This window comes from Solanum dulcamara, chromosome 9 (assembly GCF_947179165.1).
Source record: "Solanum dulcamara chromosome 9, daSolDulc1.2, whole genome shotgun sequence".
Taxonomy (NCBI): Eukaryota; Viridiplantae; Streptophyta; class Magnoliopsida; order Solanales; family Solanaceae; genus Solanum; species Solanum dulcamara.
Window position 1 is genome coordinate 69,356,292 of NC_077245.1, and position 15,992 is coordinate 69,372,283.

The window sequence follows — 15,992 nt, forward strand, 5'->3', positions numbered from 1 at the left end:
AGCAGAATATAGCAAGCAGAGAGAGAGCTTAAAGAGAAATAAGCACCAGTAGATAAACGTTGTTAAAGGTAAAAACTTGCATCTAATAGCTGATCAAATTTAAAGATAACAAAAGAACAATTAAATTAGGATATAATTGGAAAAAAAAAACGAAGAGCCGCGAAGAATCTTGTTCCGAACACCATAAGGAAATCAAGAACAGTAACCACAATTCCGAAACCTCTAACTACTACTCTCTTATTACTGAGTTTAAAGGACAGAAACTTGGTCGCCATCGATCAGTTTGGTGGTGGGAAGAAAACCTCTTCTGCAGTTCTCTTGGAGCTGAAATGCTTCTCGACATCTGGGGAAACCTTGAAAGCAGCCTGCAGCACTTGTGGGGATAGAGACTTCCATGGCGAAACCTTTCCAGCCAAGTTTGTGAACTTTGGACTGTCACGTAAGAAATAGTTATAGGTTAGAATCTATTTTAGCACAAAGGAAATTGTAATTTGACATCAACAAAACAATGTAAAAACTTACTTGGGGGTAGTGATGATGGAGAACCAATCCATGCCATCAGGATCGCCAATTTTCGAGACAACACAGAACCTCGGAACAATGAACAGATTACCAGGTTTGAGGTGTGTTTCAAGAATACGCTTACCATCAGCGCCAACAACCTGAACTCGACCACTTCCTCTCACAATGTAAGTGACTTGAAGGGCTGAGTCACATGAGAAACCAGGAGAGCACATAGCACTTCCGTTCAACCTAACAAGATCGGCACCAGTTCCAACTTCACCAACCAATGGCAAGTTCTTGGTATTCAAAACAACCACCCTTCCACCACCCTTGATATCGACATCCAATGGGGCTTCCTCGCAGTTGAGAACCATGCCATTCCTGTTGGCTTGCTTAGGCTCGGGCATTTGGAAGCCTGCATCCAGCTTCACGATGCCCTTAGCGGTCTGAGAGCTAACTAGAGTCTTAGCAACACTCTCTTCTACATCCCATGCCCTGCTAACAAACTCAGTTGAGAAACCAGTGAAAATTCCATTGGAGCCGGTCAAGTACATGTCAGTGAATGAACCAGCCTTGTGTGCAGTTTTGGTATCACCAAGGAAGAGAACCACAAGTTCAGGGTCCTCTTTGTTGTACCACCATGTTACAACACCAAAAGGGAGGGCAATAGCATCACCCTTCTTAATGGCTACCACCTTCTCGTCTTTTTCTGGAAGAACAATTCCAGCAACTCCACTACCTGATCCATGTAGTCAGATTCATAATTGGCTAAAATAAACACATCTATACCCAATGTATATAACGAAAAAGCAAGCTGCTCAATTATGAATGACCGAATCAAGGTTTTAACAAAGTAGCCATGTACATAGATGAAAACAAACTTCCAATTTTGTTTTGTACATCCCGATTCATGTGGCACCATTTGACTTGATACAACATTTAATATAAAAAAAAACGAGGATTTACAGTAAAAGAGGGATCAAACCGTTTTAACATCATATCAAATAGTAACAAATGGATCGCACAAGACCTAGATCATGAACCCAAACCATCAAATCCAAGACTAATCTATCCCATAAATCCAAACAAGTAAATTCCATTTTAAAAAACAAAACCCCAAATAAGAATTTAGTCTAAACAACAAAATTGAAGAAAAACCCATGAATCAAAACAACAAAAATCATCACGATTCATTAAAACCCAAGTAGGAAACAGATAATTCTAATACAACAAAATAGAAGAAACCCCATTTAATCAGAACGAAAAAAGCCCCAAAATTCTTACCTTGAAGAACATAAGCGACCTTAGCAGAATCAGAATAACGAGGCAAAGCGAAGCCATTCTTTGTAAGAGCAAGTTTAGCTGCGCCAATATTTCCTTCTTTCAGCATGGGAAGCTCATTAGGGCACCATGCATGATAAGAACCACCATCTCCTCCATAAACTTGCTTAGCCAACTTTGGGTTTAGATCAATATCCATATCTCTCTCTGTGTTATAGTCACTGAAAAGATTAAAAAACAGAAAATCAGAATGATTGTAAACCCATAGAGGAGTTTGCTATTTATAGAGGCAAATTGCATACTAAAATACCGTAGGATTAGGATTAAATAAAATTTAATTTGTAATCTAACAGAATTATAGATGAATCAGGGCATTGCGGAATTACAGTTTTAGTTTGTATGAAATATTCAAAGCTAATTACTTATAATTATCTATCCATAAACTTATACTTATTCTCTCTACTAAATTATCTTATCCAATTTCCATCCCGTTTTACTTATCCTTAAAAATATATTTTATTAATAATTATCCATCTATTCATTTTTTACTTATCCATTATATATTAAAAATAAATATTTAATGATAATTATCTATCTATTCACTATATTAAAGAAAATATTTTTACTGATAATTATCCATACGTCCCGTATCCATTTTTTTTAGATATTTAATTTGAATTTTTGAAATATGGACTGAATTTTGTATTTTACTTTTAAAAGTTATGAATTTCAAATTGGATATTAAATTTAGTACTATGAACTAGAGTTGTTCAAAATCGAATCGAAATCTATAATTTAAATCGAAAAAAAGTTATTGGTTTATTAATAATGGGTTATCGATTTAGCGATTTCGGTAGTGTTTTTTGTTTTTTTAATTATTAGATTATCGATTCTTAATGATTTAAGGTTTTTGTTAATGGGTTAATCGATAACCCGATAGTAAATTAATAGATTATATTTATACCATTTGGTATATAAAGTTCTTGACTTATGATTTAGCTTCATACTTTTATTTTTGGATGTCTCAAACTATCGGTTATTTTACAATGTGTCAGTGTTTACTTCTAAGCAAGATGCAATCTGTCAACTAATATGAATGGTTCAATTGATTTGTCACCTTGTTCCTAAGTTATTTCAATAAAAAAAATTGTGTCAAAACCTAATGGTTAAACCGATAACCGAACAAATAATGATTAGTAACCAATAAATTGATAACTGTTAAGTCAATATCTTAATAATTTTATAATGATTTTAATATATCTACAAATCGATAATCGATAAGTCGAACAGATAAACTTCAAAAGTAAACCAACCGATACTCAATCCTACAATGAATTTTTGGATATCAGAAAATGTAAAATTTTTATACCTTATATTCAGTATTATCCATATCATATGTGTCCAATATTCATATTTGTTATTGAATACCATTATATGGTTTATTGATTAACATTAAATAGTTTTATTGTCATCTCCAATATCATGTACTTCTTTCGTTCCATTTTAGTTGTTATATTGTGCTTTTTAAAAGTCAATATATGAATTTTGATCAATATTTTAAGATATATTTTTTATCATATTGATATGAAAAAAATTATAACTTATAGTACTTTTCGTATAGTTTTTGAATAACTAATTTTTTACTTTATAATATTGAGTTAAAGTAATATAATTTAACTTTAAAAATTAGTCACATTGACTTTTGAAAAGCGCAATATGACAACTAAAATGAGACCGTAATCATTTAAAATTTATTAAATATAAATTTATAGAATGATTCAATTTATATTAAATTCAAGATATATTAGTCCAAATAAATATTTTGGATTAATAAAATTGGGTCAATTATTTAAGTCCAATAAATGTGGATTTAATTAAAAATCCAAATCCATTGATTTGGGCTATAAAGATGACCCCACTTTGTTAAGCCAATATCATCTCATCCTAGATGCCCATTTTCATGCCACGTGTCAAAGTTATGTGGCAATCCAAGTCAAATTAAATAAGCCACTAGAATTATGCCATGTGCTAAAGTTAGGTGGCAATCCAAGTCAAATTAAATAAACCACTAAAATCATGTCACATGTCAAAGTTATGTGGCAATCTAAGTCAAATTAAATGATCCACTAGAATAATATCACGTGTATATATGACATGTTCTGACCAATCAAATTAAAGCTCTTCACCAAAGAAATCTGATTGGTCAGTTCAAACCAACCAATCAAATCACACCATCATACCACTCCCTACAACTATAAATAAGGGTCCTCATTATTCTCAGAAGAGGGAGTTTTTCAAGAACAAGAAGCAAGAAGAGAGCTCGTGAATCAAAGACCATAAATTTTCTACAAAGCTACAAAGTTCAAGTAATCAAATTCAAGTTGAAGTTCAAGATTAAGAACGAAGGAAAATATCAAGAAGTTCAAGAGCAAGTTATTTGTTCATATTTATTATTCATCATAACCATACAAGTGTTCGTGATGAATAATTCAAATCCAAATTTGAAGACGAAGATTCAAGATCAAGCTATTCAAGCCCTTGACTCTAAATCAAATTCAAGTTCAACATATTCCATATTATTTGAAGAATCAGAGGATTATCATAGAGATTGTAACACACACTATATTTTGAAATCAAATATTACACTTTGTTACTCCAATTTTTCGGTCTTGATTATTTATTTTTCTTGGCTCAAAAATTTGTTATTTACAAATTTTGGCACGCCCAGTGGGACAATCTCTACCTCTCATCTCTTTACATTGATCATCAAACTTCAAGAATACTTAAATGACATCTAAGAAGTTTGACTCTAGGACTATTATTGCTAAGGCTACTGATTCCAAGTTTTCCTCTGAGGTGGAGAACATACTGGATACAACTATGGGAAGTTTGGGACCCATCACTAGGAACAGAGCAAACTTGCTAGGACAACAAGCACTCCAAGTGTCGTCCGCATCATTTCCTATTTTTGATCTTTCATCTTCAAAGGGGGAAAAATTCTCTCCAAATGAATTGGAAGAAGGAGAGAATATAACTGATATTGTTGAAAAGACATTGGCTCGACTTAGTTTTTTTAACACAAGGAATTGTATTATTCAAGATGAAGATGATGTCTTGATCACTAGATCTGCCCCAGTCACTCTACGTAACTTATTTCAGATAAATTTCAGTTTGAGGAAAAATCCATGCTTTGCTTCATCATCCATAACGGCCATCCAAGCGATAATGACTAATGCCTTAACTGTTGAAGAACAACTAGTGAGTTTGACAAAGGTAATTGAAGGTCTAACAAAATATGTGCAAGATCAGGATAATCGAATTGTCAAGTTGACGGACAGAGTTGAAAATATTATGGAGGGGGAATCAAGTCATGCACCTAGAAAATGTCCGATGATACAAAAAAAGGGAGATTCCGTTACAAAGTAAATAAATGTGGGTGATGAGCTACAAGTATCTGCTGAAGGAGGAATTCTCATTCATCAACTGAAGGACTTAATTATGGAAACTATCAAAGATAAGTATGACGTGTCTTCAAAGTCATCATTTACGTATGCAAAGTCATACACTTCAAGAATCGATGTTTTGAAGATGCCTGCAGGTTATTAACCTCCAAAATTTTAACTATTTGATGGAAAGGAAAATCCAAAGCAACACATTTCCCATTTTGTTGAAACTTGCAATAATGTTGGAACATATGAAGATTATCTGGTCAAGCAATTTATGCGCTCCTTACGAGAAAATGCCTTTGACTGGTATACGAATCTCGAGGTTGGCTCTATTGATAGTTAGGAACAACTTGAGCATGAATTTCTCAATTGTTTCTATAGCACAAAGCGTGCTATGAGCATGATTGAACTCACAAATACACGTCAATGGAAAGATGAACCTGTCATCGAGTTCATCAACCGATGGAGAAATACAATCCTCAATTGTAAAGATAGGCTTAGTGAAATTTCTGGAATAGAAATGTGTTATTCAAGGAATGAGTTGGGGACTTCTTTATATCCTACAGGGTATTAAACCCAATTTATTTGAGGAACTAGCCACACATGCTCATGATATGGATTGAGCATGTCTGCAAGCGGGATTGAAGGACCACTTATTTATGGGCCTCGCAAGGGAAAAGACAAAATGGAGGTAAAGAAAGGAGGAAAATCAGCACCTAAATTTGGAAATAAGGAGTCGATGAATGTTAATGCCATGCCTTTGAAAGTAGTTACGAATCTAAGCAAGAATCAAAGGGTGAAGACCACGACCTTTTAGAATAACACTGGTAGAAAACTGACTTTGACGGAAATGCAGGCAAAAGAGTATCCTTTCTTGGACTCAGATGTTCCAGCAATTTTTGAAGAGCTTCTGGCATTAAAACTCTTTGAGCTACCTGAAATGAAGCGTCCAGATGAAGCTGGAAGGACTAATGATCCAAATTACTGCAAATATCATCGTTTGATGGGCTATCCTATTCAAAAGTATTTTATCTTTAAGGAAAAGATCATAGACTTGGCCCGTGAAGGAAAAATATTTCTTGAAGATGAGAAAGAGAGTTCAAATCAAGTCTTTATCACTTTTAGTTCATTCAATCCCATAGTTCTTTGCAACTTTGTCAAAATACATGATGGTGGCAATGTCTTAGCCACATCACCACCAAAACTGTTTAAATTTGGTGACTTCGAGCCAATAGATGTTAACACATCATCGCTCGTTCCCTTGATGAATGAAGTAATAGGGGAAGATAAACCTCTGGAAGAAAATTAATCTTGCGGTGCTTATAGTAATGATGAGGGATGGATTTTAGTAACACGACGAAGACGTTGTAAAACGAACTTGCAAAGAGAGCCAAGTAAGCAAGTGACAAGACCAAAAATGAAAAAACTATCCAAAACTCAAAGGGTAAAGAGGAATATGAAAAAGTCAAAAGTTAGGGGGAATTACTATCAAAAGCAACGTTCTCCGGTGACATTAGAAGAATTCTTTCCAGTTGGTTCCGTGAAAATATTTCTCATTGTGACACCAAGGCCTCATGTTGTAACATTGATAAAGAAGAGACAATGGGAGAAGACTCATCACCATCATTACTTCCATCACATAAAGGCCCTATCAAGTCTCACTCTGAAGAAGTGGACATTTGTGATGCGAAGTTTACATTCACTAATGATAATCTTCTATTGGGTGAAGTGTTGTATAATCATCTTTTATATATGGTAGGTTTTGTGCGTGGACATAAAGTAAATAGGATCATGGTGGATGACAGATCTGGGGTTAATATTCTTCCTATTCTCACTGTGAAGGAACTTGGAATCTTGATAAATAAAATGTCTGAAAGTCGTCTAATGATTCAGGGATTTAACCAAGGGGGCAGAGAGCCATTGGCGCTATCAAATTAGATATAACGATGGGATATATGCATTCGAGTGCATGGATGCATGTTGTTGCCTCAAAGACCTCGTATAATATCTTGTTAGGAAGGCCATGGATACATGAGAACAAAGAAAAACAAGGTCAAGATACCACCCTCTGAGTTGCAGAGAAGCAAGTTGACATTTCCTATCAAGCAAATTGAAACAATCAAATCACCTTCAAAAATGATAGAAGGATTTGTCAGACCATCAAATCATGATTCATATGAATCACTTCCTAAAAAGCGTACAAATGAGGGTTTTGACCCAAATGCATATAAGTTATTGGTGAAAGCAGGGTACAATCCCAATGAAGCTTTTAAAGTAGGAAAACTTCCAAATGAAGTTATTGAAAAAGCAAATCATGGCCTAAATCCAACTCAAAGGATGATGATAGAGAGATGGTATGTTGTCAAGCAATTGCGTGAAGGCTTGGGTTACAAATAACCGTCGCCAGTTCGAATCTTTATAAAAAGGATGAGCATCAACTACATTACCCCCGTGGAAGAACCTATGATGTTCAACAAGAAGCCTTCTGTATTTGATCGACTTAATGTCATGACGTCTAATGTTTCTGCATTTGATCAGCTTATCGAATAAACTCCAAAAACTTCAGTATTTGATCGGTTGGGACCAATGACGAAGAAATACAAGCGCCAAGAAAATTATAGAATGATGGAAGAACGGGTACATGCTCAAAAGCATAATTCACCCAAGAATTGCCCCAGTTTGATTCCTTCTAGAATGAGGCGAGAAACAAAACTTGTAGTTTCATGTGGAAATGTCCTGAGAGCAAGAACTCACACCATAGTTCACACTAGGGAGAGAGATGAAGATGAAGAAAGTGTGGGATCATCAAATCACATCACAATTTGTCACGAGGAAAGTACTTCACTATATGCAAAAATTGAGGATGGGTTTGTTGATATTCATGCATGTCATCACGTATCTTTTAATGATGGTGACCCTCAAGAAGATGAAGATGCTGAAGATGCGCCTCCTGAACTCGAGAAAGGGGTAAAAAATATTGTTGATGCATTGAAGGAAGTAAATCTTGGGATTGATGATAATATAAGGCCTACATATGTAAGTGTTTCACTAGATGATGATGAAGAGAAGAAATATATTGAGCTGCTTATGGAATTTAGGGATGTATTTGCTTGGAGTTACAAAGAGATACCAGGATTAGACCCTAAAGTTGCAGTTCATCATCTTGCTGTGAAACGAGGGACTCGTCCTGTTAAACAAGCTCAACATCGCTTTAGACCTGAACTGGTTTCTTTGATCGAAACTGAAGTTAACAAGCTCATTGAAGTAAGTTTTATTCGTGAAGTCAAATATCCTACATGGATTTCGAGCATTGTACCTGTAAGAAAGAAGAATGGCCAAATCCGAGTTTGTGTTGACTTTAGAGATCTTAATAATGCATGCCCTAAGAATGAATTTCCTCTTTTAATACCTGAGCTTATGATTGATTCCACGACTGGATATGAGACAATGTCTTTCATGGATGGTTTATCTGGATACAATCAAATTTGCATGGCACCAAAGGTTGAAGAACTTACTGCATTTCACACTCCTAAAGGTATAATTTGCTACAAAGTAATGACTTTTGGTTTAAAAAATACTGGAGCCACTTATCAACGAGCCATGCAGAATATTTTTGATGACATGCTTCATAAAAATATTGAGTGTTATGTCGATGACTTAGTGGTAAAATCAAGGAAGAGTGATGACCACTTGCAGGATTTGAGAATGGTGTTTGAACGACTTCGAAGATACAAACTCAAAATGAACCCTTTAAAATATGCCTTTGGAGTTACTTTGGGAAAGTTTCTCAGTTTTATTGTTCGACATCGAGGAATCGAGATTGACCAAGATAAGATAGACGTTATTTTGAAGATGTTTGAGCCAAAAAATATTCATGAGTTAAAAAACTTACAAGGAAAATTAGCATACCTTAGGAGGTTTATCTCTAATCTGACTGGGAGATATCAACCATTCAGTCGCCTTATGAAGAAAGATGTTCCTTTTGAATGGGACCAAGCTTGTACCAATGCTTTCCAGAATATAAAGTCTTATCTGATGAAGCCTCCAGTACTTGTAGCTCCTATACCTGGAAAACCATTGATTTTATACATTGTAGCACAAGAAAGGATAGTAGGAGCACTCCTCGCACAAAAAAAACAATGAAGGGAAAGAAAATACCCTATAATACTTGAGTAGAATGATGACACAAAATGAGATCAAGTATTCACCTATTAAGAAGTTATGTCTGGCACTCGTATTCTCGATTCAGAATATGAAACATTACTTTCAAGCTCATATTGTGCAATTTATCTCTAAAGCTAATCCTATTAAGTTTGTCATGTCCAAGCCTATCTTAAGTGATCGACTAGCAACGTGATACCTCCAATTTCAACAATTTGAAATTATGTATATATCTCAAAAGACAGTAAAAGGACAAGTGCTAGTAGATTTCTTGGCCAATCATCCAATTCCGAATGATTGGGAGTTATCTGATAAATTACCTGATGAAGACGCAATGCTATTAAAAATTCAGCCACCTTGGAAGATGTATTTTGATGGTGCTACACATCGTGAAAGAGCCGGTGCTGGAGTGATATTTGTCACTTTCTATGGAGAAGTTTTGTCGTACTCCTTCACTCTAACACAACACTGCTCCAATAATGTTGTTGAATATCAAGCACTCTTACTTGGGCTTGAAATGACCATTGATATAAAATAATTGCAACTACAAGTTTTTGGGGATTCCAAGTTGGTGATCAATCAAGTCTTGGGTAATTATGAAGTAAAAAAGCCCGAGTTAATCCCATACTGCAACTATGCCCAAAAGATGATAGGATTGCTTGGAAAGATGACAATTCAACATGTCCCAATAGAGGAAAATAAAAAGGCTGATGAGTTGGCAGCTTTGACTTCTGCATTAGTATCGCCTGATGAAATGCAAGTTGTGGTTTGCCAATGATGGACAACCCCGCCTCCCGATGAGCATAAAGAAGAATTTCAATAAGTTATCGCCACTTCGGAGGCTGAAATTGACGATTGGCGACAACAAAGTGTTATGGAACCTTCGAAGAAGGACAGAGATCCGACGACGAGCCCTTCGTTTTCTTTATTATAAAAATACATTTTATAAATGGTCGTTCGATGGAGTTCTCTTACGATGTTTGGGAGCAGATGAATCTACTCAAGCTATGCAAGAAGCACATTCTGGAGTGTGTGGAGCGCATCAATCTGGGCCAAAACTTCCTTTTCACATAAAAAGGATGGGATATTACTGGTAAACCATGGTGAAAGATTGTCTGGATTACGTCCGAAGATGTAAAGCTTGCTAATTCCATGCGAATTTTATACATCAACCCCTAGAAATATTACACCCAATGATTGCCTCATGGCCATTTGAAGCTTGGGGTTTGGATGTTGTTGGATTATTGCCTAAGTCCTCGGGTGGACATTTGTATATCCTGACTGCAACTGACTACTTCTCAAAATGGGCAGAAGCTGTTTCTCTTAGAGGAGTGAAGAAAGAGAATGTCGCTAACTTCATTCGAGTCAATATTATCTACCGTTTTGGTATTCCTCGATAAATATTGACAGATAATGACAATCCATTTGATAACAAGTTAATGACGAAGATATGTGATCTTTTTGGCTTCAAGCAACGCAATTCCTTTATGTATTATGCAGCTACTAATGGTCTTGCTGAAACATTTAACAAGACACTCTGCAACTTGTTGAAGAAAGTTATTTCCAAGTCTAAGAGAGATTGGCAAGAAAGAATGGAAGAGGCTCTTTGGGCATATAGGACTACGTATCGCACGCCAATACAAACGACTCCCTATTCTCTTGTTTATGGAGTTGAAGCAGTTCTTTCACTTGAACATCAAATTTCGTCATTGCGCCTTGCCATTCAAGAAGGGCTCACTAATGAAGAAAATGCTCGGTTACACCTTGAAGAATTAGAGGCTCTTGATGAAAAAAGACTAGAGGCCCAACAAAGTTTGGAATGTTATCAAGCTCATCTAGCTCGATCTTTTAATAAGAAGGTTCGTCTTAGATGCTTTCAAGTGGGTGATCAAGTTCTTGTTGTAAGAAGGCCCATTATTACTTTTCATCGGTATGGAAACAAGTTCTCCGCTAAATGGGATGGACCATATGTAGTACAAGAAGTATACTCAAGTGGCGCTTACAAACTGGTTGACTCAGAAGGATTGCACATTGGCCCCATTAACGGAAAGTTCATAAAGAAATACTATTCTTGAAGAAAAGAAACACACTCCTTAAGGTACGAGTATAAACTGCATGTTTGTTACATTCTGTATTTTTGCATCTGGATTATTCGTAAGCTAACGGTTATAAATTCAAGGACTTTTAATTTTGAATTTTAAAAGGACATGATTTGTTATAGATGCCAAGTTATTTGAATAATTTATGTGAAGTAAAATACATCTCAAGAAGGACCCTTGAGCCAAATCAAAGTAGAAGCCATCAAATGTTTTTTTTCTTAAAGTCACGTTTCGGATAAGCCAACTTTGGAAGGCCATAACCTCTTTAGAATTTGGGAATTTGGGAAAGCTCTCAAAATGAAAGTTGTAGGTAATTGAAATATCTTTCCAACCATAGGTCGTGGGATGAAATGTGATATCAGAGTAATAAGATATAGACGTTTTAAGTCTGACAGGCCAAGCTAAATAGTGAATTCGGCCCAACCCAATTCTAATTCGGGTCAGACCCAATACGCACGAAATTAATCTAATTTTTATCTGTTCCTTCATACTTTAGACCAAGAAATATCTGGAAATTTCCAGAGAGAGTAAGAGAAGGGAAAGCTAGAGAGAAACACCAACATCTACCACAATTAAAGCCCCGAATCTCAAAGCTCTTGAAGAGAAAATTGTTGTACGTCGCATTGGCTTCAATTTGAGCTAGATATCATCCAATAAGGAGAAGATTTTATGTGGTGCTGCAAATTTAAGGTAATATTAAAGTCTCCTTTTCATTGTTAACAAGTTTAGTTAAAGTTTTAACGGATTAGAACGGAGAAAATAGTGTTATAAACTAGTTTGGTGATTTGTTGAGATTTATGGGTTAAAGGATTGTTTTAGGTAGCTTAAATGGATGGAATTATCTTAGTGATGATGTATAATAATGGTTGATGTTGTTTTGATGTTGTTGATGAGTTGTTGTTCTTAAATTTGGAGGAAAAAGGTGTATGAAGATTGTGAATGTTCAAACCCATTTTTGGAATTGAGTAGCTGGTAGTAATTCTGGAATATCTCATTGTGTAGATCTTCGATTTTAGATATTAAACATGTTTTGGAAAGATAATACACGTACCTACAACTCTTATACTTATGTTGTAGTCTATATATGCTGTTATTATATCGAAAAATGAGGATGAATCATAAGACAAATTCTGTCCAGATTCTGGATTGCAAAAATCCCTCATGTATACCTGTTAGTGTTTTGATGATATCTCTTTGTAGAAAATGAGTTTTGAGTGGATTTCTTTTGCATTGGAAACTTAAGACAGAGATCTAAATGTTTCATGAAGGTCATAAAGTCCAGTTTTACCTTTTTTATTTTTAAAATTTAGATACAACTTGAGGTACTCGGCTTTCCGAATTTACTGCTTTAGTAACATGAGTCGAGTGGAAATATTCTAGGCTTATTGTCAATAATAAATCTTATTTTATGTTAATATTTTGGATTGTTGATGTTTCTTGATGATTATATGCCTGGTTTGAAAGTGGGAAAAGTGAGCGGTATAAGGGAGGTGCTATCCAATTTTTTTTAGAAATAACCTACTAACGATAGACTACGTTTTATTCTTGTCCATAGCTTAACCATAGTGCTTAACGTTTTAATATAGGTTGAGACAATATTGGACAGCATATACGTATAAACGCTAAAGGTATGTAAAGTTAACATTTTCTTCTTTTGGCATGATCCATATGAAACGAACGAATGACATATGCTTAAATTCCAAAGAAACTCTTATTCGTAGATATACTCAAATGGCTACCGTTCTTGATTTTCAAAATTTATATTGTTATGTCTTGACTCATGTGTATGATTCCAGTCATCCTAGTTGGTATACTCATGTTGTGGTATAATTCATATTTTAGTATAATCCATAATTGGTGTGATTCATAATGACTATTGTCTTAGTTTTCAAATGATGGACTGTTTTGCTTATTTTATTAAGTCTCCGATAATGATCAAATTTCGAAAAGTTGCTAATGATACCTTATTCGTGCATATTTTTATGATATTATTCACCGAGTCCTACGATACGCCGGATATGTTATCATGTATGGATTCCACTACATTATTCACCGAGTCCCTTACTAAAGGACCGGGTATGTGATATGATAATATGATATTATAATGATATGACGATATGATTATGGCACTGAGTCCCATAATGGGCCGGGTACGGTATCAGTGTACACTACTCTATTCACCGAGTCCCTTGCTAGAGGACCGAGTATGGTATATATATACATATGACGATATATTGATATAATTGTGACACCGAGTCCTATAATGGGCCAGGTACGATATATGATGATGATATGCATGTTTTCATTTTATAAGACACAGGTACATTGATTTATTGATTATGATACTTGACTCCTGAATCTTTATTTCAGATGTGATCTTTTTTACGATATTTTATGCTTTATATACTCGGTATATATTTTGTACTGACCCCCCTCTTCGAGGGGCTGCGTTTCATGCCCGTAGGTACAAATACTCATTTTGGAGAGCCGCCAGCTTATGATTCTACTCAACGGGTTTGAAGTGCTCTATTGTCTCGGAGCCTAAACTTTTGGTACTAATCCTTATAATGTATATATTTGTGTATTTAGGGGTACGGCGGGGCCCTGTCCCGTCATATGCTATTGTTAATCCTCTTAGAGGTCTGTAGACACATGAGTGGATTGTATGTAGATGTTGTCTGGTGTACTAGTATGGCTTATGTTTTTGTACGTTTACATTCAGAGTGAAAGCCTTGTCGGCTTACGTATTATGTTATCTTACTTTTGACAATTAAGACTCTCCAAGAAACAGGTGATTTTGGTATATATATAAGTGACAGTTTGAGACGATGTGCTGCCCATATAAATCCTATATCATATTTAACTGCCGATTGACTATAGGTAATAGGTGTGTATACGAGTGTCCAATTCGGACACTAGTCACGGCCCACGGGGCTAGGTCGTGACAAAAGTGGTATCAGAGCAGTTCATCCTCGGAGTGTCTATAGACTGTGTCTGGTAGAGTCCGATTTATTGGTGTGTTGTGCACCACATCTATAAATAGGGGGCTACAGGACATTTAGGATGTTATCATTTTTTTTACTTTAAATCGTGCGATAGAGCTGTATTATCAGGATAATTTCTCCCTAACATACTATTATATTTACAGCGATGCCTCCAAGTAAAGTGACAGCTGCCCAAAAGGGAAAGTCAGTAGCAGGAGAGACTAATCGGACCCCGAGGATTACTAGGGCCCGTGCCCAGTCTATGACTGAGGTTGTGCTCCAGTCGGCGAACTCTACTACGCTGCCATATGAGGAGAGAGCAGCAGCAACTGCAACTATGGATCGAGGGGTTGTTTCACCGCCAGCTCCAGAGGCTCCAGTACCTAAGCCTTTAGCTTCTCAGATAGGGGCAGAGGATAGGGCTATGAGAGATGCAGTTCAGTTGCTAACCAGAATAGCGATAGGGCAGGCTCGCAGGCATGGATTAGGGGTTGACTATGCTGATAGACATGATAATTTAAGGGCTCATGATTTCTTGACTTGTAATCCCCTAGAGTTCTATGGGTCAAGGCCCGGGGATGACCCGCAGGAGTTTATCCGACAGGTGCAGCGTACGTTGAGGATAATTAAGGCTTCTGAGATAGAGTCTGTTGAGTTAGCTTCCTATCGGCTGCGTGATGTAGCTGTTAATTGGTATGAGTTATGGGAGTTATCTAGGGGCGAGGGTGCTCCTCCAGCGGTGTGGGGTGAATTTGTGGAGGCCTTCCTTGGCCACTTTCTACCTCCAGAGATGAGACGAGCCAGAGTAGACAGGTTTTTACAATTGAGGCAGAATGGTAGGAGCATCAGAGATTATAGCCTTGAGTTTGACTCGTTGGCGAGACATGCACCCGCTATTGTAGCTGACATGGCTGATAGAGTGCATCGGTATGTGATGGGGCTGGATCGTTATTTGATTGATAGCTGTATGGCAATGGCTTCTCAGCCAGGTATGGATATTGCTCGGGTACAGGCATATGCACAGGGGGTAGAAGATCGGCACAGAGGGCGTCAGCCCGATAGAGATCATGATAGAGGCCAGGGTAAAAGAGCTAGATCGGCTAGTTATTCTGGGGAATTTCAAGGCGGGCAGCCTCAGCAGTACAGTAGATATCCTTCTCAGCCAGCCCGGAGTGCACCCCCACAATTCAAAGGTAGTAGATTCGATAGCACAGGTATTCAGGATCCGATCAGAGCTTCAGGGTTTCAAGTTCACAGATAAACAGGGGTTTGCATCAGTCGAGACCACCTTTGCCTCGGTATCCTCATTGTGGTAGGTCACATTTTGGAGAATGCCGTTTTGCTACAGGTGCATGCTTTACTTGCGGCCGTCAAGGCCATATTATGAGGGAATGTCCATTTAGGGGTAATTTAAGTGGTGCAGCTCAGCCTACTGGGTCAGTTGTTGGCTCATCTTCTTCTATAGCTATGCGCCCTGTGGGGCAGGGTATTCAGATAACAGCAGGCCATGGTAGAGG

At 36.6% G+C, this 15,992-nt stretch overlaps 1 protein-coding gene and 1 long non-coding RNA gene across 2 annotated transcripts; one reads left to right on the forward strand and one right to left on the reverse strand.

The window, feature by feature from the left end:
- Nucleotides 1-64: 64 nt before the first annotated feature.
- On the reverse strand, nt 65-2,233 carry LOC129903117 (glutelin type-D 1). The gene is made up of 4 exons (XM_055978612.1): nt 2,172-2,233; nt 1,789-2,006; nt 523-1,243; nt 65-432 (listed from the first exon to the last, which is right to left on the reverse strand). Exons 2-4 carry the CDS (start codon nt 1,982-1,984, stop codon nt 279-281), a joined length of 1,071 nt encoding a protein of 356 aa, XP_055834587.1. The 5' UTR covers nt 1,985-2,006; nt 2,172-2,233; the 3' UTR covers nt 65-278.
- Nucleotides 2,234-12,006: 9,773 nt separating this feature from the next.
- Nucleotides 12,007-13,986, forward strand: LOC129904682 (uncharacterized). The gene is made up of 3 exons (XR_008770470.1): nt 12,007-12,181; nt 13,078-13,119; nt 13,956-13,986. It is a non-coding gene; the product is annotated as an uncharacterized LOC129904682 (long non-coding RNA).
- Nucleotides 13,987-15,992: the final 2,006 nt, after the last annotated feature.

Coding starts and splice junctions, on each gene's coding strand:
- LOC129903117 (XM_055978612.1), bottom strand. CDS start 1,984: ATGGATATTGATCTAAACCCAAAGTTGGCTAAGCAAGTTTATGGAGGA. Junction 1,244..1,788: donor GGTCGCTTATGTTCTTCAAG/GTAAGAATTTTG, acceptor TACATGGATCAG/GTAGTGGAGTTGCTGGAATT. Junction 433..522: donor TCCATCATCACTACCCCCAA/GTAAGTTTTTAC, acceptor CTTACGTGACAG/TCCAAAGTTCACAAACTTGG.